The sequence below is a fragment of the Cherax quadricarinatus genome, chromosome 58, assembly GCF_038502225.1.
Source record: "Cherax quadricarinatus isolate ZL_2023a chromosome 58, ASM3850222v1, whole genome shotgun sequence".
Lineage (NCBI taxonomy): Eukaryota > Metazoa > Arthropoda > Malacostraca > Decapoda > Parastacidae > Cherax > Cherax quadricarinatus.
Window position 1 is genome coordinate 22,392,704 of NC_091349.1, and position 24,974 is coordinate 22,417,677.

Sequence of the window (24,974 nt, forward strand, 5' to 3'; positions counted from 1 at the left end):
GAAATTGGCATCTTTTTTAATTTGTGTGAAATTGGCCAAATTGCCAATTTCTGACCACTTTATTGGGTAGTTCAAGTCAGTAAATGGGTGGTTTCTTGTACTCAACTGATAGAAAAAATGGAGTTCTAAAGAAATAGCTATGAGTTTGGTTAACTGGAATAACAGAATTGGCCAAAAACAGGGCTTAAATTCGGTGAAATCGCTGATGCGTATGTTGCTGAGGCCCTTAACTTCGTGGGAACGTAATTCCATAAGTTTTTGATCAAATTTCATACTTTTGGTGTCATTACCATCAGGAAAAGATTCTCTATCATTTCATAAGAAAAAATTTTGCAACATAGAATGACAGTTTCAGAAAGGGGCTCGTGACAGTCAAAGAGTTAAATGTCATGGAATATTATGTATGGGTATGGCAGCCTAGTATGGTAGCCTGGCTGGCTACCATACATGCCACACCTGATTTCTTAAAATAAATACTACTTGTTTCACCCAAGATTAAGACTACAAATAATGTAGGGTAAGTAATGAGTTTACTATATGTGTATTTTACGTTTTATTGTTTTTTAATGCCAAGTTCTATTGCTAACTTAGTACAGTGGACCCTCAGCCAGCGATGGCATCGATTAACGATAAATCTGACTAGCGATACATTTTAACGCAAAAATTTTGCCTCAACTAGCGCTTAAAAGCCCAACCAGCGCTATTCGTTCTGTACCATACGCGTCCACTTTGGCCTCAGCGTGCCTCACTTGTCCCTTGGTGCCAGTGTTTACAAGCCAGCCAGCCACCGCGGTCGCTTCCAAACATAAAACAACTGGAACATTTCATATTATCACAGCCTTTGTAGTGATTGCACCTGCAAAATAAGTCACCATGGGCCCCAAGAAAGCTTCTAGTGCCAACCCTACAGCAAAAAGGGTGAGAATTACTATGGAGATGAAGAAAGAGATCATTGCTAAGTATGAAAGTGGAGTGCGTGTCTCTGAGCTGGTCAGGTTGTATAATAAACCCCAATCAACCATCGCTACTATTGTGGGTAAGAAAACAGCAATCAAGGAAGCTGTTCTTGCCAAAGGTACAGCTGCTGCTGCACCACAGTCAGCTGTTGTTGTTGCTGCACCACCATCAGCTGTATTACTCGAAGATGTGGAGAGAGTGTTGTTGATGTGGCTTAACGTGAAACAATTACCGAGAAACGATTAACCCCGTTAACCCTTTGACTGTCGAAGGGCCCAATCCTGAAGTGTCTCCTGGTGTCGCAAAATATTCGAAAAAAAAAAAAACTCAGCTATTGCAAGCTGTGCTGGTGACTATTATTTTTTCTTATGAAAATGTTAAGATTATTTTTCTGATTGTTTTAGTCCCAAAAAAAAAAAAAGGTTTTTTTGTGTGTATTAACCCTTTGACTGTCGAAGGGCCCATCAGTACTTACCGAGATATAGAGGCATGAAGTTTGCAGAAAATGAGCCGCGTATGGCAACAGCGGCGACTGCCGCTCACCCGGTAAACTTTAGTTTACTTGTATTTGAAGGTTTGTTGTTTTTTTCACTATTTTATTTTTTCACATAACTTATGTGGCCTGTGAGACCAAAGTAAGGTGCAATGTACATATATACACTCGTTGTATACAACACAATAAGCACACAAACATAATTATCAATATATTGTTTACAAAACTTGTTTACAAAAACAAACAATACAAAAAATTGTTTATTACTATTGTTCTATAATATATATACCAATATACAGTCACTGAACATACTCCTAGAAGTTCTGCAGCTTGTGGAACTCTGTGAAACATGGTGTCATACACAGTGGTGTTTTACACTCTTACACATAAAACATGGTGTCATACACAGTGGTGTTTTACACTCTCACACATAAAACATGGTGTCATACACAGTGGTGTTTTACACTCTCACACATAAAACATGGTGTCATACACAGTGGTGTTTTACACTCTTACACATAAAACATGGTGTCATACACAGTGGTGTTTTACACTCTTACACATAAAACATGGTGTCATACACAGTGGTGTTTTACACTCTTACACATAAAACATGGTGTCATACACAGTGGTGTTTTACACTCTCTCACACATAAAACATGGTGTCATACACAGTGGTGTTTTACACTCTTACACATAAAACATGGTGTCATACACAGTGGTGTTTTACACTCCTCACACATAAAACATGGTGTCATACACAGTGGTGTTTTACACTCTCACACATATAAAGTGGTGTTTTACATGGTGTCATACACAGTGGTGTTTTACACTCTTACACATAAAACATGGTGTCATACACAGTGGTGTTTTACACTCTCACACATAAAACATGGTGTCATACACAGTGGTGTTTTACACTCTTACACATAAAACATGGTGTCATACACAGTGGTGTTTTACACTCCTCACACATAAAACATGGTGTCATACACAGTGGTGTTTTACACTCTCACATAAAACATGGTGTCATACACAGTGGTGTTTTACACTCCTCACACATAAAACATGGTGTCATACACAGTGGTGTTTTACACTCTCACACATAAAACATGGTGTCATACACAGTGGTGTTTTACACTCCTCACACATAAAACATGGTGTCATACACAGTGGTGTTTTACACTCCTCACACATAAAACATGGTGTCATACACAGTGGTGTTTTACACTCTTACACATAAAACATGGTGTCATACACAGTGGTGTTTTACACTCTCACACATAAAACATGGTGTCATACACAGTGGTGTTTTACACTCCTCACACATAAAACATGGTGTCATACACAGTGGTGTTTTACACTCCTCACACATAAAACATGGTGTCATACACAGTGGTGTTTTACACTCTCACACATAAAACATGGTGTCATACACAGTGGTGTTTTACACTCTCACACATAAAACATGGTGTCATACACAGTGGTGTTTTACACTCCTCACACATAAAACATGGTGTCATACACAGTGGTGTTTTACACTCTTACACATAAAACATGGTGTCATACACAGTGGTGTTTTACACTCTCACACATAAAACATGGTGTCATACACAGTGGTGTTTTACACTCTCACACATAAAACATGGTGTCATACACAATGGTGTTTTACACTCTCACACATAAAACATGGTGTCATACACAATGGTGTTTTACACTCCTCACACATAAAACATGGTGTCATACACAGTGGTGTTTTACACTCTCACACATAAAACATGGTGTCATACACAATGGTGTTTTACACTCTCACACATAAAACATGGTGTCATACACAGTGGTGTTTTACACTCCTCACACATAAAACATGGTGTCATACACAGTGGTGTTTTACACTCTCACACATAAAACATGGTGTCATACACAGTGGTGTTTTACACTCTCACACATAAAACATGGTGTCATACACAGTGGTGTTTTACACTCTCACACATAAAACATGGTGTCATACACAGTGGTGTTTTACACTCTCACACATAAAATCAGTGTGTGTGCATTTTTGTTGAATTTTTTTTTTTATGTGCAAAGACAAAACACCTCGTCTGAGCAGTTTTCTTCAAAGTATTAGCAGGCAGTTGTGTTATGTAGTTATCCTAGGTAAATGGTCGTGTGTCATCATTCCTTCCTTCCTAATTTCCTTCATTCCTTTCCTACCTGGAGGCTACCTGGAGGGCATTCCACCTCTCTTCCTACATTCCTTCATCTGTCCTTCATTACTTTTTTCCTTCCTTTCATCTAGTCCTTCCTTCATTCCTGCCTTCCCTTCTTGCTTCTGGTTTCTATAATATATATACACATATATAGTCACTAGATACTTTCATAAAACTCCTATTATCACCCTTCAGCAAGCTTGTCTTGTGTGCGAGTGTGTGGCTTATAATTGTTTTGAGTCAGGAGTCGGCAGCTGTCAAAATGACATATTGTCTCATTACTCACTCCCCCTACCGCCTGTCAAAACAATGGGGTCGGATGCTGCTTCCCCCTCCATTCTATCTAATTATCTTTCTCCCTCATTCTATCTCTTTCAATCTGTCTCTCTTTCTCTCTCTCTGTCTATCTCTGTCTCACAGGTACACATAAATACAACTATACATAGTGTAAATTACCTAGGATAACCCAAAAAATCCAGACAAAGTGCTATACTCTGCTTGAAGATGTGAGTAAACGTGATGATGACACAGTCTTGTGGCTCTCTCTGAGACAGAGCTAGACGGATAGACAGGGAGTTTGGCAGACAGACAAATAGACAGACAGACAAATGTTTGTTCGTCGTCATCTTCTCCTCCTCCTCCTCCTCCTCCTCCTTCTCCTCCTCCTCCTCCTCCTTCTCCTTCTTCTCCTCCTCCTCCTTCTCCTTCTCCTCCTTCTCCTCCTCCTCCTCCTCCTCCTCCTCCTCCTCCTCCTCCTCCTCCTCCTCCTCCTCCTCCTCCTCCTTCTCCTCCTCCTCCTCCTCCTGGCTCTTGACAGATGGACAGCTGCCCCCCTCCCTCCACCCTCGTTTACATTTACGCTCATCAAAGGTCAGCTCTTATCAGATGTTATCTCCCCTTATCTTGTCACTGTCATGGGGTGAACTGTTTTCATGCCTCAAGGGAACATATTATTACAAATTATTATTATTAGGTATTAGGTATTATTATTATTCTTATTCTTATTCTTATTCTTCTTATTCTTCTTCCTCCTCCTTCCACCTTCCTCCTCCTCCCTCCTCCTCCTCCCTCCTTCTTCCTCCCTCCCTCCTTCCTCCCTCCCTCCTTCCTCCTCCTCCCTCCCACCTCCTCCCTCCTCCTCCCTCCCACCTCCTCCCTCCTTCCTCCTCCCTCCTTCTCCTCCTCCCTCCTCTTCCTCCTCCCTCCTACCTCCTCCTCCCTCCTTCCTCCTCCTCCCTCCTTCCTTCCTCTTCCTCCTTCCTTCCTCCTCTTCTTCCTCCTCCTCTTCTTCCTCCTCCTCTTCTTCCTCCTCCTCTTCTTCCTCCTCCTCTTCTTCCTCCTCCTCTTCCTCCTCCTCCACCTCCTCCATTGCTTTTGGTCTCAAACTCCTCGAAATCATGAAATTGATCTTCATTGACACTTCCATCTGTGTTAGAGCATCACTTGGGAAGAGAAGAGTCCCAGATTTGCAGGGAAGTCACATATTTCTTACCGCTAGACATGCTGAAAAAGGACGACTGAAATGGTATTCCCACAATGCACCACTGGCTCCCCGATTTTTTTTATATGGTGCACACTGACCATGGAGACCCATTCTCTCACATGTGGGCCTACCAGCTTTCTCCTGCTTGATTTGAAGCCGCTAGAATTTATGCGTATAGATACGTCAAACACGGTATCTCCTATGCCAGGTTGTATAGTAAACCCCAATCAACCATCGCTACTATTGTGTCCAAGAAAACGGTAATCAACGAAGCTGTTCTTGCCAAAGGTGCAACTGTGTTTTCGAAACAGAGATCACAAGTGATAGAAGATGTTGGTGTGGATAAACAATAACAGATAGCAGGAGATAGCATTTCTCAAGCAATCATAAGTGAAAAGGCTAGGAAGTTGCATCAGGATTTAATTAGAAAAATGCCTGCAACTAGTGATGATGTGAGTGAATTTAAGGCCTGCAAAGGTTGGTTTCAGAGATTTGAGAAGCATAGTGGCATACATAGTGTGATAAGGCATGGTGAGGCTGCCAGTTTGGACCACAAAGCAGCTGAAAAATATGTGCAGGAATTCAAGGAGTACATAGACAGTGAAGGACTGAAACCTGAACAAGTGTTTAATTGTGACGAAACAGGCCTGTTTTGGAAGAAAATGCCAAGCAGGTCCTACATTACTGAGGAGGAAAAGGCACTCCCAGGACATAAGCCTATGAATGACAGGCTTACTCTGTTAATGTGTGCCAATGCTAGTGGTGATTGCAAAGTGAAGCCTTTATTAGTGTATCACTCTGAAACTCCCAGAGCGTTCAGGCAAAAGAATATCCTCAAGGCTAATTTGTGTGTGCTGTGGAGGGCAAACAGTAAGGCATGGGTCACTAGGGACTTTTTCTATGACTGGTTATGCCAAGAATTTGCCCCCAATGTGAAAAATTGCCTAACTGGTGTTAGACAATGCCCCTGGTCATCCTACAGACTTGGCAGAGCAACTTTCTGGGGACATGAGCTTCATTAAGGTCAAGTTTTTCCCTCCTAATACCACTCCTCTCCTGCAGCCCATGGACCAGCAGGTTATTGCAAACTTCAAAAAACTGTACACAGTTTGTAGTGCTTTGTAGTGACCTCAGAAGCTCAATTGACTCTTAAGAGAGTTTTGGAGAGATCACTTTAATATCCTCAATTGTGTAAACCTTATAGGTAAGGCTTGGGAGGGAGTGACTAAGAGGACCTTGAACTCTGCTTGGAAGAAACTGTGGCCAGAATGTGTAGACCAAAGGGATTTTGAAGGATTTGAGGCTAACCCTGAGAGGTGTATGCCAGTTGAGGAAACAATTGTGGCATTGGGGAAGTCCTTGGGGTTGGAGGTTAGTGGGGAGGATGTGGAAGAGTTGGTGGAGGAGGACAATGAAGAACTAACCACTGATGAGCTGCTAGATAATCTTCAACAGCAAGAGGGCAGACCTGAGGAAACTGCTTCGGAGGAGGGGAGAGAGAAATTGAAGAAGTTGCCTACTTCAAAGATTAAGGAAATCTGTGCAATGTGGCTTAAAGTGCGTGGCCCGGTGGTCTGGTGGCTAAAGCTCCCGCTTCACACACGGAGGGCCCGGGTTCGATTCCCAGCAGGTGGAAATTTCGACACGTTTCCTTACACCTATTGTCCTGTTCACCTAGCAGGAAATAGGTACCTGGGTGTTAGTCGACTGGTGTGGGTCGCATCCTGGGGGACAAGATTAAGGACCCCAATGGAAATAAGTTAGACAGTCCTCGATGACGCACTGACTTTCTTGGGTTATCCTGGGTGGCTAACCCTCCGGGGTTAAAAATCCGAACAAAATCTTATTTTATCTTATCTTAAACCTTTATGGATGAAAATCACTCTCAGACAGCTGTTGCAAGCCGTGTTGGCAACCTGTACACTGACAGTGTTGTGAACCACTTTAGGAAAGTCATAAAGGAACGAGAGGTACAGACCTCTATAGACATATATTTTGTGCGACAGAAGTCCAGTGACTCTGAAGCTGGTCCTAGTCGCATTAAAAGAAGAAGGGAAGTAACCCCGGAAAAGGACTTGACACCTCAAGTCCTAATGGAAGGGGATTCCCCTTCTAAACACTAAGACCATCAACACTCTCCCCTCCTTCCATCCCATCAATCATCACCAGATCTTCAATAAAGGTAAGTGTCATGTAACTGTGCATGTCTTCTTCAGTTTGTGTGTATTAAAATTAATACATATTTCATGTGGTAAAAAAAAATTTTTTTTCATACTTTTGGGTGTCAGGAACGGATTAATTTGATTTCCATTATTTCTTATGGGGAAAATTAATTCGCATAACGATAATTTCGCCTAACATTGAGCTCTCAGGAACAGATTAATAGCATTATGCAAGGGTCCACTGTATTTCTATGCATTTATAAGTGGAAAAAAAGGGTGTTCCACTTTATGACAGTAGCCTGGAACCTATCCTGCCTTATAAGTGGGGCCCTACTGTATTGAACAACCATGGTGACATCACACATCCTTGTCTAAGGCATATGTTTACTGGGAAATAATCTCCGTCTCTCCCTTTGTAGTTATCAGAACACAAAAACTATGTAAAATAAAAAAAATCAAGACAAAAACGTATATCTGCAACATTTCTACAAAATGCAAGACTCTTTGTCACGTGAGCATCCAGTGACAACTTTACCACCTTATATCTTGGTAACTACTTAAACTAAAATTTTTATTTTAATTTTTAACCCTTTCAGGGTCCAGAGGCCAAATTTCAAAGTGCACACCAGGGTCCAAGAATTTTCAAATAGAAATTTTGTTATTTTTTCTTATGAAATGGTAGAGAATCTTTTTCTGAAGGTAATAAAACAAAAAGTACGAAATTTGATGGAAAATTTATGAAATTATGCTCTCGCAAATTTTGATCTGTCAGCAATATTTACGAATCAGCGATTTTGCCGAATTTGACTCCCATTTTCAGCCAATTACATTATTCCAGTCGACCAAATTCTTAGCTATTTCACTAGTATTGCTTCTATTCTATCGATTGAGCACAATAAATCGCCCAGTCAACTGTTTCAACTAAAAAATAAAGTGATTGGAAAATTGGTAATTTGGCCAATTTAACACAAAGTACAAAATATTCCAATTTCAAAATAGGGTCCAGAATAAACAATGCAGACATTCCTGGCACTAAATTAACACTTCCTCTGTTCATTAGTTTTGTTTTGGGGCTTTACAAATGAATTTCATTTTGATTTTTTATTCACATAATGAATTTTTATTCAAACCAAAAAATAGAAGATTTATTGTTAAGCAATATTGTAATAATTGCATAAATATCATCACCACATTTGTGAATGTATATTAGACCCACCAGCTGGCGTGTATTAGATGTGTGAGGTCGTTTGTTTACTCTTGAACATCGACAAAAATTTGACATTTCCACTACTTTGAGCTCAGTTTCAAGCCATTTCCAATGCTAAAACCAATCAAAATCAAGTTTATTTCTGTAATATATTTTCCATTCTATCAAATGAGACCAAGAAATCGCAAATACAACTATAAAAAACATACGAAAAAATACTGCAAAGCCATTGTTTTAATTGAAAATCATGGTCTCAGTTTTTTTTCTCTCATTATACACTGTGTGCTACAGGATTTGTTTTATGTGGTGTACACATACCTCATAGATGTATCCTCTCATATCTAGGCCCAAATTTACCACTCATAGCTTATCAGTGAGTTGAGCTCATGGCGTAGATCTCCGGTTTGGACCCAGAACATAAAGCTGTAGTTCTACGGCATGGACCCTGAAAGGGTTAAAACACTTAGAAAATGAACCTTTTTTTTTTTCTTTGAAACACACAATCAAAGCGCTAGGAGGGAATTGCATTGATCAGTGCCTTGACAGTGAAAGGGTTAATTAGAAGTCCTGTTGATTCTATACTGAACTTTTCTGCACTGTACTTTTTTCTTTTGTTTTTAATATACATACTCAATAAAATTTGCATTTTATGAGTGAAACATTAAGCTGACCTGCAGTAAATCTGACTCAGACATATCAAGCCTTCATTAAAATCATTTTGCTCAATGAATGCTTTTTTAGCTTATCTTTATAATGTCTGTGCATTTGTGATACGGTGGACCCCCGGATTAAGACATCATCAGAATAAATAATTTTTGGAATAAGTAACGTTTTTGTGTCAAAATATTGGCTCGGTGAATGACACTAAACTCAGTATAAGTCATTTGTCCTGAACGTGTCCACGCAGCCTGAGCGGCCCGGACACTCCATGTACAGCCACTGTGCCATTGTTTACCAGCCAGTGAGGATGCTCCCATTATTCCATTGTTTTTAGTGCTTGTAACTGCTAAATAAGCCACCTTGGGCCCAAAGAAAGCTTCTAGTGCCAGCCAGCCCTTTGGTAAAGGGCTGAGATTATTATTATTATTATTATAATCAAGGGGAAGTGCTAAACCCATAGGATTATACAGCGCCTGGGGGGGGATGCGGAAGGCATTCAGGCTTAATTCGGGGAACTGGAGTACAGATCCAATTCCCTAAATCAAGAGCCCCTCACCAACATCAAGGAACCTTCCTTGAGGGGAAAGGGCTGAGAGAGAGGGGAGAATGTGCCTTTTTCAGTGATTCTGCAATATACAGTGGACCCCCGCATAACGATCACCTCCGAATGCGACCAATTATGTAAGTGTATTTATGTAAGTGCGTTTGCACGTGTATGTTTGGGGGTCTGAAATGGACTAATCTACTTCACAATATTCCTTATGGGAACAAATTCGGTCAGTACTGGCACCTGAACATACTTCTGGAGTGAAAAAATATCGTTAACCGGGGGTCCACTGTATATGATACTAAAGCAGCAGGAGTCGATAATGGCTATAGTGCCAGCCTGCGATAAAATGTAGCATTAACAGTGTAGCAAGTAAGTTAAGCGATTAATTGATAGAAAAAGGACAGCACGAAACTGACTCCTGCATTGTTGTTGGAGGTATATAGGGCTACTGACTAACACCGTCGCCTCTGCTGCTGTCTTCAGCACTACTACGTAAGGCTTATCTTTCAGTGGCCCTTATACACCCAACAACAAACAACACACCACCACTCGTGACATTCTTAATGCCACATTTTATTCATTCTAGAGTATATATCATGTTTCTGTGTTATTAATATTGTTTATTATGTCATATTAGATGAATTGTGCTAGATAAATAAGCCGTAGAGCTGATATTAGTGTCATATTGAAGGACTATCTTGTCCTGTCTCCCAACACAATTCCTAACATATGTCAAAAACAGACCTCTCTGGAACACTTTTTTGAGCAACAGGGGTCCAGTGACTCTCAAATTGGTCCTAGTGGCATTAAAAAGCAAATTCCTCCATCCTCTCCCCTCCTCCTGTCTTCCATACATCACCATGTCTTCATTAAAGGTAAGTGTGATGTTATTATTGTTTTATTCTTCATGTATCATTGTTTTCTGTGTAGGTAAATGTATATTTCATGTAGAAAACATTTTTTTTAATACTTTTGGGTGTCTGAAATGGATGAATTGGATTTCTATTATTTCTTATGGGGAAAATTAATTCGGAATAAGTCAGATTCAGGATAAGTCACTCTCTCTGGAATGGATTAATTACATAATCTGGGGGGTCCACTGTATACAACTTTTTACTTTCCATACAGAAAAAACTGTTAACAACCAACTTAATAATTGTTTTCCCAACAGTTGCCAAAGAGCATCATACGGGAGCTGGAGGTTGGGGAAACTTACTTGATTCCTCTGGACAATGAAGGCAACTACCCCATCAGTGTCACTGTTCTGGATGCTAACCATGTGCCTGGTGCTGTCATGTTTCTTTTCCAAGGTCACTAAGTGTACTTAGTGCATGTTGACTAGTATATTCCCTAGTGATCTTCAATGTAGTAGAGTTCTTACTACGTACGTACAAAAGAAATTTAATACATTTATTCAGTTTAACTCTTTCAGTAGCCATCACATAGAATTAAGTCATGGAGGCGAGGGTCTCTGACCTAGTTATGTCATGAGCTGAGCTCACTCAGAAAAGCTGTGAGTGGTAAATTTTGGCCTAGATATAAAGAGAATGGGTTTGTATGGTGAGTGTTCTCAGTATAAAAAAAATCCTGCCCCATGTGGTGCATGAGGGGGGAAAACAAAACTGTCTGTATGGTTTCAAATAGCAACTTTGTAGTTGATTTTATTTGCTTTTGTAGTTGGAATGTCTACAGTGTTTGTTTTGGACTCTTATTATTTTAATTTTTATTTTGGCCAATTTATAAATTTCTGTGCACATTATAGGATAGTTCTGTTAGTTGAATGGGAGGCTTCTTATGCTCATTCAATAGAAAGGAAGGCATACTGTGAAATAGCTAGAAATTGGATTGAATTGAGCAAAGGAATTGGCTTAAAATTGGACTCAAATAAACCAAAATCACCAAAGCATAAATTGTGCTGACTGCCAAATTTTCCATTTTTTGTCTCAATACCTTTCAAAAAAGATTTTCTATTATTTCACTAGAATTCCAGCACTGTCAGTGCTTTTAATTGTTCACTTACACTCTTCAATGTAAACACTTTGTCCACACATCCCGTATCCTTCCGAAGTTCTTGCTTCTCTTCAGTACTTCTGTTTGTCTTGCCTTTAATTGTTTCAGTAATAATTTGACCAGATTCTGTGTCCAACCATAAGCTTAGTCTTTCTGACCATAAATTTATTGTTCTGACTCTTAAGTTCAGTGTGTGTCTACTTATAAATTCGAGTTATCTTTATTGCAAATTAATGTCATTATTTTAGTTGTGATTATCCAGTGTCACTATTTTAGTTGTGATTATCCAGTGTCACTATTTTTTTTGTGATTATCCAGTGTCAATTTCAGGGTACTTTGGTAACATCCTTTACTGTGGTGACATGCGATGGTATCCAGAACTTGTGAGACACAAAGTGTTGAGGAGTGTGGTGGAGGAGCGGGAGCTTGATGTACTCTACCTTGATAACACCTTCTCTGCACCTTACTGTGTCTTCCCCACCAGAGAAGAAGCTAAACAAGAGTTGTTTAGGATTATTGAGTAAGTTGTCCATACTTATCCCAATGCAAATGTTCGTATTGTTAAGAATTTATTGTTACAGTGGACCCCCGCCTTACGATATTAATCCATTCCTGAGAGCTCATTGTAAGCCGAAATTATCGTTAGCCGAATTAATTTTCCCATAAGAAATAATGGAAATCAAATTAATCCGTTCTTGACACCCCAAAGTGTGAAAAAAAAATTTTTTTACTACATGAAATATTAATTTTAATACACACAAACTGAAGAAGACATGCACAATTACTACTCTACTAAGAATAGAATACGTAACACTTACCTTTATTGAAGATCTGGTGATGATTGATGGGATGGGAGGAGGGGAGAGTGTGGAAGTTTTTGTTTGGAAGGGGAATCCCCTTCCATTTATTTATTTATTTAGTAATTTAAGCATACAAACAGAGGTACAAAAAATACAGGTAAGAGCAGCATGCCAAAGCCACTTATATGCATAGCATTACGGGCTGGCTTAAAATTAACTTAAGATTAACTAAGCAATGATGAAATCAGTGATAAAACATTATTGTAAACAGATAACTATAAAGCACAAATGAGTATTACAAAGACAGGTCATATGGTTGCTTGCATTGCTGTACATTCAGTCGAATGGAGTATTCTGTTAGGTAGTGTATTTAAAAAAATAATAAAGTTAGATTGGGTCCTAGGTTTAACATTTGTGTGATATAATTGTGAGTACATATAGGATATACAATTTATAAGGTTCAGTTATTCAGTATTTATTTGGTTTTGAGTGAGTAAGTGATCTTTGAGCAGAGACTTGAATTTATAAACAGGTAGTGTTTCTTTTATATTTACAGGTAATGAATTCCAGATTTTAGGGCCTTTTATGTGCATTGAGTTTTTGCATAGCGTGAGATGGACACGAGGAACATCAAAGAGTGATCTGTGCCTTGTGTTATGGTCATGTGTTCTGTTGAGGTTGGCAAGGAGATGTTTGAGGGGAGGGTTAATATCAGAGTTAAGTGTTCTATGTATGTAATAGGTGCAATAATAAGTATGGATGTTTTGTATGGTGAGTAGGTTGAGTGTTTTGAATATTGGTGGAGTGTGTTGCCTGTAGTGAGAATTTGTTATCATTCTAACTGCAGCCTTTTGTTGGGTAATTAATGGTCTGAGATGGTTAATTGTTGTTGAGCCCCATGCACAAATTCAATAGGTGAGATAGGGGTAAATAAGAGAGTGATAAAGGGCCAGGAGGGCTGACTGTGGAACATAGTACCGTATCTTCGATAGTATGCCTACAGTCTTGGAGATTTTCTTAGAAATTTGTTGTATATGTGTATGAAATTTGAGTCTGTTATCGAGGTGGATTTCTAGGAATTTTCCCTCTGTTAGCTTTGTGATAGGTGATCCATTTATTGTTATGTTAAGAGGTACATCTGTAGCTCTGTTACCAAACTGAATGAAGTAGGTTTTGTCAATGTTTAGTGTAAGTTTGTTAGTCCTCATCCAGGTAGATATTTTCTGTAATTCGGTGTTTACAGTATTGGCTAGCGTGACTGGGCTCGGGTGAGAGAAGACGTATGTAGTGTCATCTGCAAAAAGTGTGGGTTTGAGTAATTGCGAAGCATTTGGTAGGTCATTTATGTATAGGAGAAAGAGAAGAGGACCAAGGACACTTCCCTGTGGGACACCAACTGTAATTGGTTGTGCGGAAGAGCTTGCCCCATTTGCGTACACATATTGGCTTCTGTTGCTGAGGTAAGACTTGAGGTAGTTGAGGGAGTGCCCTCTAATACCATAGTGTGACAATTTTACGTGGAGCAAGTCATGGTCAATCGCATCTAGCAGATGCGATTGATACAATGTTATGGTCTTTGAAGGTGAGATCCTCCGACATGATCACTCCCAGGTCTTTGACGTTGGTGTTTCGCTCTATTTTGTGGCCAGAATTTGTTTTGTACTCTGATGAAGATTTAATTTCCTCGTGTTTACCATATCTGAGTAATTGAAATTTCTCATCGTTGAACTTCATATTGTTTTCTGGTAGCATCGCTTACTGTCTTCACCCGGTATTCTTTTATTTAGTGTTTTATGTACTATTTTCTATTATTTTTTAATTTTTCTTTTTCCAAGTAACTTATATGGCCTGTGAGACCAATATGATCAGTATTTTGTAAGTTATTTCATTTTCAATACTACAGTTAGTTTAATATGTTTATTATGCACCCCATACCCATCCTGTGGGCGGTAGTCAAAAAATTACAGAGGTACATAATTGGTCCAGGGACTGGACTCCAAAGTTTTGATAGCTGAGCAAGTTACAGAGGTAATGAACTCACAATTTACAAAGGTAATGAACTCACAATTTACAAAGGTAATGAACTCACAATTTACAAAGTTAATGAACTTCAGGTAGGTCTGGTCACAATCATGACGTTACAAAGGTATTTACAGATTACAGAGGTACGTAATGGGTCCAGGGACTGGGCCCCCAAAGTTTTGATAGCTGAGCTAGGTACAAAGGTAATGAACTCACAAGTTACAAAGGTAATGAATCCTGTAAGAATGGTTACTTGCATTTATACATGGCTACAATCATGAACAAATTATAGAGTAATGAGCAATTCGCACTTCCACACCCAGTCACAACTGTAATGAGTTATTGGTGCAAATATTGATTGTTGGGACACACACACACACACACACCTGTGACGAGCGGGGTCCCACAGGGGTCGGTCCTAGGACCAGTGCTATTTTTGGTATATGTGAACGACATGATGGAAGGGTTAGACTCAGAAGTGTCCCTGTTTGCAGATGATGTGAAGTTAATGAGGAGAATTAAATCTGATGAGGACCAGGCAGGACTTCAAAGAGACCTGGACAGACTGGACACCTGGTCCAGCAAATGGCTTCTCGAATTTAATCCTGCCAAATGCAAAGTCATGAAGATAGGGGAAGGGCACAGAAGACCACAGACAGAGTATAGGCTAGGTGGCCAAAGACTGCAAACCTCACTCAAGGAGAAAGATCTTGGGGTGAGTATAACACCAAGCATGTCTCCGGAAGCACACATCAATCAGATAACTGCTGCAGCATATGGGCGCCTGGCAAACCTGAGAACAGCATTCCGATACCTTAGTAAGGAATCATTCAAGACACTGTACACCATGTATGTCAGGCCCATACTGGAGTATGCAGCACCTGTTTGGAACCCGCACTTGATAAAGCACATCAAGAAACTAGAGAAAGTACAAAGGTTTGTGACAAGGTTAGTTCCAGAGCTAAGGGGAATGTCCTATGAAGAAAGATTAAGGGAAATCGGCCTGACGACACTGGAGATAAGATAAGATAAAATAAGATTTCGTTCGGATTTTTAACCCCGAGGGTTAGCCACCCAGGATAACCCAAGAAAGTCAGTGCGTCATCGAGGACTGTCTAACTTATTTCCATTGGGGTCCTTAATCTTGTCCCCCAGGATGCGACCCACACCAGTCGACTAACACCCAGGTACCTATTTGCTGCTAGGTGAACAGGACAACAGGTGTAAGGAAACGTGTCGGAATGTTTCCACCCGCCGGGAATCGAACCCAGGCCCTCCGTGTGTGAAGCGGGAGCTTTAGCCACCAGGCCACCGGGCCACAGGTGGATCAGGGGAGACATGATAACGACATATAAAATACTGCGTGGAATAGACAAGGTGGACAAATACAGGATGTTCCAGGGAGGGGACACAGAAACAAGAGGCCACAATTGGAAGTTGAAGACACAAATGAGTCAGAGAGATAGTAGGAAGTATTTCTTCAGTCATAGAGTTGTAAGGCAGTGGAATAGCCTAGAAAATGACGTAGTGGAGGCAGGAACCATACACAGTTTTAAGACGAGGTTTGATAAAGCTCATGGAGCGGGGAGAGAGAGGGCCCAGTAGCAACCGGTGAAGAGGCGGGGCCAGGAGCTAAGACTCGACCCCTGCAACCACAAATAGGTGAGTACACACACACAATACTACACAATAACAGCATAAACACTGTTGTCATTGTTTTGTTTACAGAAAATATTTACACAAACAAATGATATGAAATGTTGTTTATTACTATTTTTCTATATTTTATATACCCATACAGTCACAGGGAGTGTTTCTAGAAGTTCTGCAGCCTGTGGAAGTCTTGGAAACATGGTGTCATGCACAATAGTGTTTTGCACTCCTCACACATAAAACGAGCGTTTCTGAGTTGTTGTGGGCGTTTTTTTGTATATGCACAGACGTAACACCTCTTCTGAGCCTTTTTCTTGAAAGCAGTAGCAGGCAGTTTTACCAGGAAGTGATCACCATGCTTCAAACGAGAAGGAAGTTGTTGAAAATTTGGTGGGCGGTCTATTGCGGGTGTTGTTTCTTGGTACTTGAATACTATTTTTCTGATGACAGACAAACAGAAGTCGCCATATGGTGGTTTGTTTCTGGTCCTCATCTTATTCATATTATAAGCATTCAGCATGGAAATATCCAGAAGATGGAAAAAGAGTTTTATGTACCACTTATAACTCTTGCGAACACAATCAGCAAACCCAATCTGCATGTCACATTTGTCCACTGAACACATATTGAGGGTGTAGTCCATCACAGCTGCAGGTTTTAGAATGGGTTCATTGCTTTCTCTATGCTGCCTGCCAGTGTCTGCCATTTCATTAGGGTGAACTGATGACAAAAGTGTGGCATCTCGTTTGTCATGCCACCAAAATGCCATGATGTCATTGGCAGCAAACGCCTGCACCTCACCTCTACGAGTGCCAGCATCAAACCTGGGCATATGTTTCCGATTTGCATGCACTGTGCCACACACATCTGTCATGTTCACTCGCAAAAAATCACTGAGCGTGCGGCTTGTGTACCAGTTATCTGTATATAATATATGCCTCTTACCAAGGTATGGTTCTGTCATTGTTCTAACCACATCACCAGAGATGCCCAATAACTTCCTGGTGTTTTGCAATGTATAACTTCCAGTGTACACAATAATATCCAATACCAGACCACTGTAATAATCACAAAGCACAAACAACTGCTTGGTATGTACTGCTTGAAAGAGTCTTCCTTTGAACAGAATCAAAGACTCGTCAATTACAAGCTTCCTGAAGGGATAAAAATACATATTGAACTTCTCTTTCAGATACCTGTCGTTTCTGTCAGGCCTGGTTTTGTCTGAGAAATGAAGCATACGTAACAGTAGCACAAATTGATTCACTGGCATTATACCACTGAAACCTGGGGTTGCAATCAGGCGGTCTGTTGACCAGTATGATTTCACACTGTGCTTATACACATGTGGCATAAGCATTATTGTGGCAAAGAAAAGATACATCTCAGCCACAGTTGTCTCCTTCCACTGGTGTAGACGTGATTTTGGTGAAAGTATTGTGTTTGCCATGGTGTACTCGTAGTATGTGTTGCTTTCCATGACAATACTTTCCATCAGGGGTTCGTCAAAGAATAACTCGAAACATTCCAGTTCACTGGCATTGTTTCCCAGTGTATAACATGGCCGTATTCCAGTTTGGCTGTCATCAAACTGGTGGGCATTTGGAACAAAATTGACAGCTTCCTGCCAATCCCAGGTGCGGTCTGCTGGTGGGTACTGGACAATGACAGGTGGGTGTGGTTGTGGAGGTTGTGGTTGTGGAGGCTGGTGTGGTGGGTGGGGGATGGTGGCCTTTGTTGTAGATCAGCTGAGGCAGTGGCAGTGTGGGTGGCAGCATGGACCACTGCTAGTGCCTCACCACTACCACCACCATGCATATTTTCCATCCCAATTGCAACAGTATCATCGTCTTTTTCACTGTCAGTTCCTGTTGTACAGCCACGGGATGTACTCCAAGATGTACTCCTTCCCCTTGGAATAGCATATGGCACACTACCAGAGCGCATATATCGTCGTATATACTGATGCTTCACTGGGGAATATTGCACTTCACTATTACTACTGGAACTAGTTTGAAGAGCTTGTAGTTCATAATCACTATCACTATTTATTTATTTATTTATTTATTTATTTTCTAGGTAGTAGGTTGGTAGACAGCATCTGCCCAGGGAGGTACTACCGTCCTGCCAAGTGAGTGTAAAACGAAAGCCTGTAATTGTTTTACGTGATGGTAGGATTGCTGGTGTCCTTTTTTTCTGTCTCATAAAGATGTGAGATTTCAGGTATGTCTTGCTACTTCTACTTACACTTAGGTCACACTACACATACATGTACAGTAGGGCCCCGCTTTACGGTGTTCCGCTAATACGGTCATTTCAAATTATGATCAAAACTCGCTATACGGCTCCGCCCACCTGACTTTCTAATACGGTCACCGCGCCCCACCTGGTTTGTTTACATTCTCTGTGAGATCCATAAGCACTAAGTCTCTCCATTATGTCTGGAAACTCCAAAATTTTAAGCGCTTTTAAAAGTTATTTCATATTTTATATATACTCTGATAATTATACTTATGTATACCTGTACTTAAATAAACTTACATACTGTACTGGTGTGCTGGTACACATTAAAATCAGTAAGAGTGTCTTATGTCTCCAGAAGTCATATTAGTAATGATAATAATAATCATCGACTCATTAAATGTCGTATATTATGTTGATATACATATTTTCATTAATCCATCTATGATATTTTTTCAAAATTATATAATAAACAAGATGCATAACATATAATGATGATAAATACACCCCACAGTAGAATAAATAAACATAAATATGAGATGTGGTAGCAGATGACTTGCACAAGTTACGCCATATTAGAAATAATAATAATAATAATACTAATAATACTAATAATCACCGAGTCTCATTAACCCTTTGAGGGTCGATAGGCCCTCTCCGAGACTCGTTCTCAGAGTCGGCCAAATTTAAAAAAAAAAAAAATTCTTATCAAAAGATAGAGAATCTTTTCCTGATCATAATGACACCAAAAATATGAAATTTGATGGAAAACTTACGGAATTATGCTCTCACGAAGTTAGCGGTCTCCGCGATGTTTACGGATCGGCAATTTTGCCCACTTTGAGCCCCATTTTCGGCCAGTTACACTGTACTAGTCGACAAAAAACATGAATGCTTCGCTAGAACTCCATTTTTTCTATGAATGAGTGCAAGAAACCACCCATTTACCAATTTCACCTATCCAATACAGTGGTCAGAATTTAGCAATTTTGCCAATTTCACACAAATTTCAAAAGATGCCAATTTCCGAATAGGGTCCAGAACAAACAAGAAATACATTCCTGGCACTAAAATGACATTTCCTCTGTTCATTTGTCACGTCTCAAGGCCCTTCTTACATTCTTTTGCTTTCCACTTTGAATTTTTATTCTCACAAAAAATAGAAGATTTACTGTTATGCAGACTACTGCATTAGTGTAAAAAATGGTATGAATCATATTAGCGCTCTTGCAAAAGAATATTAGACTCACCAGTTGACGTGTATTGGACGCTTGGCATGATTTGTTTACTTTTGAACTTTGGTAAAAATCGAACATTTCTGCTACTTTGAGCTCAATTTCAAGGTACTTTTCATTGTAAAACCAGTCAAAATCATCTCAATTTCTATGAAATGCCTTCCATTCTATAAAATGAGACCAAGAAAACTAGAATACAACAATAAATACCATACGAAAATACAGTGCAAAGTCGCTGTTTTATTCCAAAAAAACGGTGAAAGTTTTTTTTTCTCATTATGCACTGTGTGCTGCAGGATTTTTTTTATACCATGCACACTGACCACATAGACCCATTCTTTCATATGGAGGCCTACCAGCTTTCTCCCACTAGATTTGAGGGCACTAGAATTTAGGCGTACTAGTACGTCAAAAACCCTGGGTCGTAAGCCGTACTAGTATGTCTGAAACCTCAAAGGCTTAAATGTTGTATATTACGTTAATATACACATTTTTATTAATCCATCCATGATATTTTTTTCAAAATTATATAATAAACATGATACATAACATATAAAGATGATAAATACACCCCACAATAGAATAAATAAACATAAATATGAGATGTGGTAGCCAGATAACTTGTACAAGTGATGGCAAGAATAACATTTTCTCTAATCTAACATAAGAGAAAATGTGTTACTGGGGGTAACTGTAGAAAATTATTCCTTTCGTATGTATGTAAGTAAGTTTATTCAGGTATACACAAATACAGTTACATAGATTATCATACATAACAGCATATGTGTAGAGAACCTAGGATGACCCAAAAAAGTCAGACAGAGTGACTTATTTCCATTGCCTTCACTCAGAGCATTATTTCTTCTCAAAATGATGTTACATGAGAATGGCAGCGTTCTTCTTTATTTATTCTACCATATCAATGTAGAGACAACCTGTACACAATGTAACTTGTACACAAACTAGATGTGTACACTTTGTTTACAAAACTTACCTTTGCCTGGTTTATTTACATAACTCTGCACCTGTCCTCTCATGCACTCATTCTTTCTCTCTCTCATTTATTTGTTTTATCTCATTTACTTACTCCTGACCCTACATTAAGACTACAAATATTTTAAGGTAAGTAATGAGTGAACTGTATATACATTTTATCGCTCTTGGATGCTTAAATATCATAGAATATGTAAGACACATATGCAACAGTTAGGTATCTTTAACTGTTGCATCATAGAATATGTGTGGGTGGGTTGGTCTGGTATGGTAGCCCGGCTGACTACCATACATACCACACTTGATTTCTTACAATAAATACTACTTGTCTCACCCTAGATTAAGACTATAAATATTTTAAGGTAAGTAATGAGTGCACTATGTGTGTATTGTACTTTTTTATTGTTTTTTGATGCCTAGTTCTAATGCTAACTTAATATATGTTAGTGTAAACTTGTTATCTAGTATTTGTATGCATTTATAAGTGGAAAAAAGGGTGTTCCGCTTTACGGCGATTTCTGCTTTACGGCGGTATCCTGGAACCTAACCTGCCATATAAGTGGGACCCTACTGTACAAGCATATATATACACACCCATCTGGGTTTTCTATTTTCTTTCTAGTTCTTGTTCTTGTTTATTTCCTCTTATCTCCATGGGGAAGTGGAACAGAATTCTTCCTCCATAAGCCATGCGTGTTGTAAGAGGTGACTAAAATGCCAGGAGCAAGGGACTAGTAACCCCTTCCCTGTATAAGTAGCTAAATTTAAAAAGAGAAACTTTCGTTTTTCCTTTTGGGCCACCCTGCCTTGGTGGGATACGGCCGGTTTATTGAAAAAAAAATGATTTATTTATTAATTTGAACATGATACAGAGAAGTACAGTTATTACAGTGCAACATGCCAAAGCCCCTTGTATGCAGAGCATTATGGGCAGGCTTAAAATTAACTTAAGATTAACTAAGCAATGATATATTCAGTGGTAAAAACATTATTGTAAACAGATAACAATTTAGCACATATGAGTATTACAAAGACAGGTCATATGGCCATTTACTGTGTTGCTGTGCATTCAATAGAGTGGAGTATTCTGTTAGGTAATTTATTTAAAAAAAAACAAAGTTTGATTGAGTCACAGGTTAGACATTTATGAGATACAATAATGAGAAACATTTATGAGATACAATTTATGAGATACAATTAGTAGTAGTAGGTTGGAAGACAGCAACCACCCAGGGAAGTACTACCGTCCTGCCAGATGACTGTGAAACAGAAACCTGTAACTGTTTTGCATGATGGTAGGATTGCTGGTTTCTTTTCCTGTCTCATAAACACGCTAGATAACAGGGATATCTTGCTACTCCTACTTACACTTTGGTCACACTTCACAGACGACACGCACATGCATATATATATACATACATCTAGGTTTTTCTCCTTTTTCTAAATAGCTCTTGTTCTTCTTTATTTCTTCTATTGTCCATGGGGAAGTGGGAAAGAATCTTCCCTCCGTAAGCCATGCGTGTCGTATGAGGCGACTAAAATGCCGGGAGCAATAGGCTAGTAACCCCTTCTCCTGTAGACATTTACTAAAAAAGAGAAGAAGAAAAACTTTATAAAACTGGGATGTTTGAATGTGCGTGGATGTAGTGCGGATGACAAGAAACAGATGATTGCTGATGTTATGAATGAAAAGAAGTTGGATGTCCTGGCCCTAAGCGAAACAAAGCTGAAGGGGGTAGGGGAGTTTCGGTGGGGGGAAATAAATGGGATTAAATCTGGAGTATCTGAGAAAGTTAGAGCAAAGGAAGGGGTAGCAGTAATATTGAAGGATCAGTTATGGAAGGAGAAAAGAGAATATGAATGTGTGAATTCAAGAATTATGTGGATTAAAGTAAAGGTTGGATGCGAAAAGTGGGTCATAATAAGCGTGTATGCACCTGGAGAAGAGAGGAATGCAAAGGAGAGAGAGAGATTTTGGGAGATGTTAAGTGAATGTATAGGAGCCTTTGAACCAAGTGAGAGAGTAATTGTGGTAGGGGACCTGAATGCTAAAGTAGGAGAAACTTTTAGAGAGGGTGTGGTAGGTAAGTTTGGGGTGCCAGGTGTAAATGATAATGAGAGCCCTTTGATTGAACTTTGTATAGAAAGGGGTTTAGTTATAGGTAATACATATTTTAAGAAAAAGAAGATAAATAAGTATACAAGATATGATGTAGGGCGAAATGACAGTAGTTTGTTGGATTATGTATTGGTAGATAAAAGACTGTTGAGTAGACTTCAGGATGTACATGTTTATAGAGGGGCCACAGATATATCAGATCACTTTCTTTTGTAGCTACACTGAGAGTAAAAGGTAGATGGGATACAAGGAGAATAGAAGCATCAGGGAAGAGAGAGGTGAAGGTTTATAAACTAAAAGAGGAGGCAGTTAGGGTAAGATATAAACAGCTATTGGAGGATAGATGGGCTAATGAGAGCATAGGAAATGGGGTCGAAGAGGTATGGGGTAGGTTTAAAAATGTAGTGATAGAGTGTTCAGCAGAAGTTTGTGGTTACAGGAAAGTGGGTATGGGAGGGAAGAGGAGCGATTGGTGGAATGATGTAAAAAGAGTAGTAAGGGAGAAAAAGTTAGGATATGAGAAGTTTTTATAAGTAGAAGTAATGCAAGGAGGGAAGAGTATATGGAGAAAAAGAGAGAGGTTAAGAGAGTGGTGAAGCAATGTAAAAAGAGAACAAATGAAAGAGTGGGTGAGATGTTATCAACAAATTTTGTTGAAAATAAGAAAAAGTTTTGGAGTGAGATTAACAAGTTAAGGAAGCCAAGAGAACAAATGGATTTGTCAGTTAAAAATAGGAGAGGAGTTATTAAATGGAGAGTTAGAGTTACTGGGAAGATGGAGGGAATATTTTGAGGAATTGTTAAACGTTGATGAAGATAGGGAAGCTGTGATTTCGTGTATAGGGCAAGGAGGAATAACATCTTGTAGGAGTGAGGAATAGCCAGTTGTGAGTGTGGGGGAAGTTCGTGAGGCAGTAGGTAAAATGAAAGGGGGTAAGGCAGCCAGGATTGATGGGATAAAGATAGAAATGTTAAAAGCAGGTGAGGATATAGTTTTGGAGCGGTTGGTGCAATTATTTAATAAATGTATGGAAGAGGATAAGGTACCTAGGGATTGGCAGAGAGCATGCATAGTTCCTTTGTATAAAGGCAAAGGGGACAAAAGAGAATGCAAAAATTATAGGGGGATAAGTCTGTTGAGTATACCTGGTAAAGTGTATGGTAGAGTTATTATTGAAAGAATTAAGAGTAAGACGGAGAATAGGATAGCAGATGAACAAGGAGGCTTTAGGAAAGGTAGGGGGTGTGTGGACCAGGTGTTTACAGTGAAACATATAAGTGAACAGTATTTAGATAAGGCTAAAGAGGTCTTTGTGGCATTTATGGATTTGGAAAATTCGTATGACAGGGTGGATAGGGGGGCAATGTGGCAGACGTTGCAGGTGTATGGTGTAGGAGGTAGGTTACTGAAAGCAGTGAAGAGTTTTTACGAGGACAGTGAGGCTCAAGTTAGAGTATGTAGGAAGGAGGGAAATTATTTCCCAGTAAAAGTAGGCCTTAGACAAGGATGTGTGATGTCACTGTGGTTGTTTAATATATTTATAGATGGGGTTGTAAGAGAAGTAAATGCGAGGGTTTTGGCAAGAGGCGTGGAGTTAAAAGATAAAGAATCACACATAAAGTGGGAGTTGTCACAGTTGCTCTTTGCTGATGACACTGTGCTCTTGGGAGATTCTGAAGAGAAGTTGCAGAGATTGGTGGATGAATTTGGTTGGGTGTGCAAAAGAAGAAAATTGAAGGTGAATACAGGAAAGAGTAAGGTTATGAGGATAATGAAAGATTGGAATCACATTGGAGGGAGAGAGTATGGAGGAGGTGAATGTATTCAGATATTTGGGAGTGGACGTGTCAGTGGATGGGTCTATGAAAGATGAGGTGAATCATAGAATTGATGAGGGGAAAAGGGTGAGTGGTGCACTTAGGAGTCTGTGGAGACAAAGAACTTTGTCCTTGGAAGCAAAGAGGGGAATGTATGAGAGTATAGTTTTACCAATGCTCTTATGTGGGTGTGAAGCATGGGTGATGAATGTTGCAGCGAGGAGAAGGCTGGAGGTAGTGGAGATGTCATGTCTGAGGGCAATGTGTGGTGTGAATATAATGCAGAAAATTCGTAGTTTGGAAGTTAGGAGGAGGTGCGGGATTACCAAAACTGTTGTCCAGAGGGCTGGGGAAGGGTTGT

At 39.6% G+C, this 24,974-nt stretch overlaps 1 protein-coding gene across 12 annotated transcripts in view; it reads left to right on the plus strand.

Moving 5' to 3' along the window:
* The window catches only part of LOC138854425 (5' exonuclease Apollo-like), a 316,784-nt gene that overhangs the window by 186,103 nt on the left and 105,707 nt on the right, over positions 1 to 24,974 (plus strand). For 8 of the 12 annotated variants that reach the window (XM_070097646.1, XM_070097647.1, XM_070097643.1 and 5 more), the window contains 2 exons: positions 10,894 to 11,032; positions 12,063 to 12,252. In XM_070097646.1, coding sequence (XP_069953747.1) covers positions 10,894 to 11,032; positions 12,063 to 12,252 — 329 coding nt within the window. The remainder of the gene's footprint in view (positions 1 to 10,893; positions 11,033 to 12,062; positions 12,253 to 24,974) is intronic. The other 4 variants (XM_070097650.1, XM_070097649.1, XM_070097652.1 and 1 more) reach the window with 1 other exon arrangement.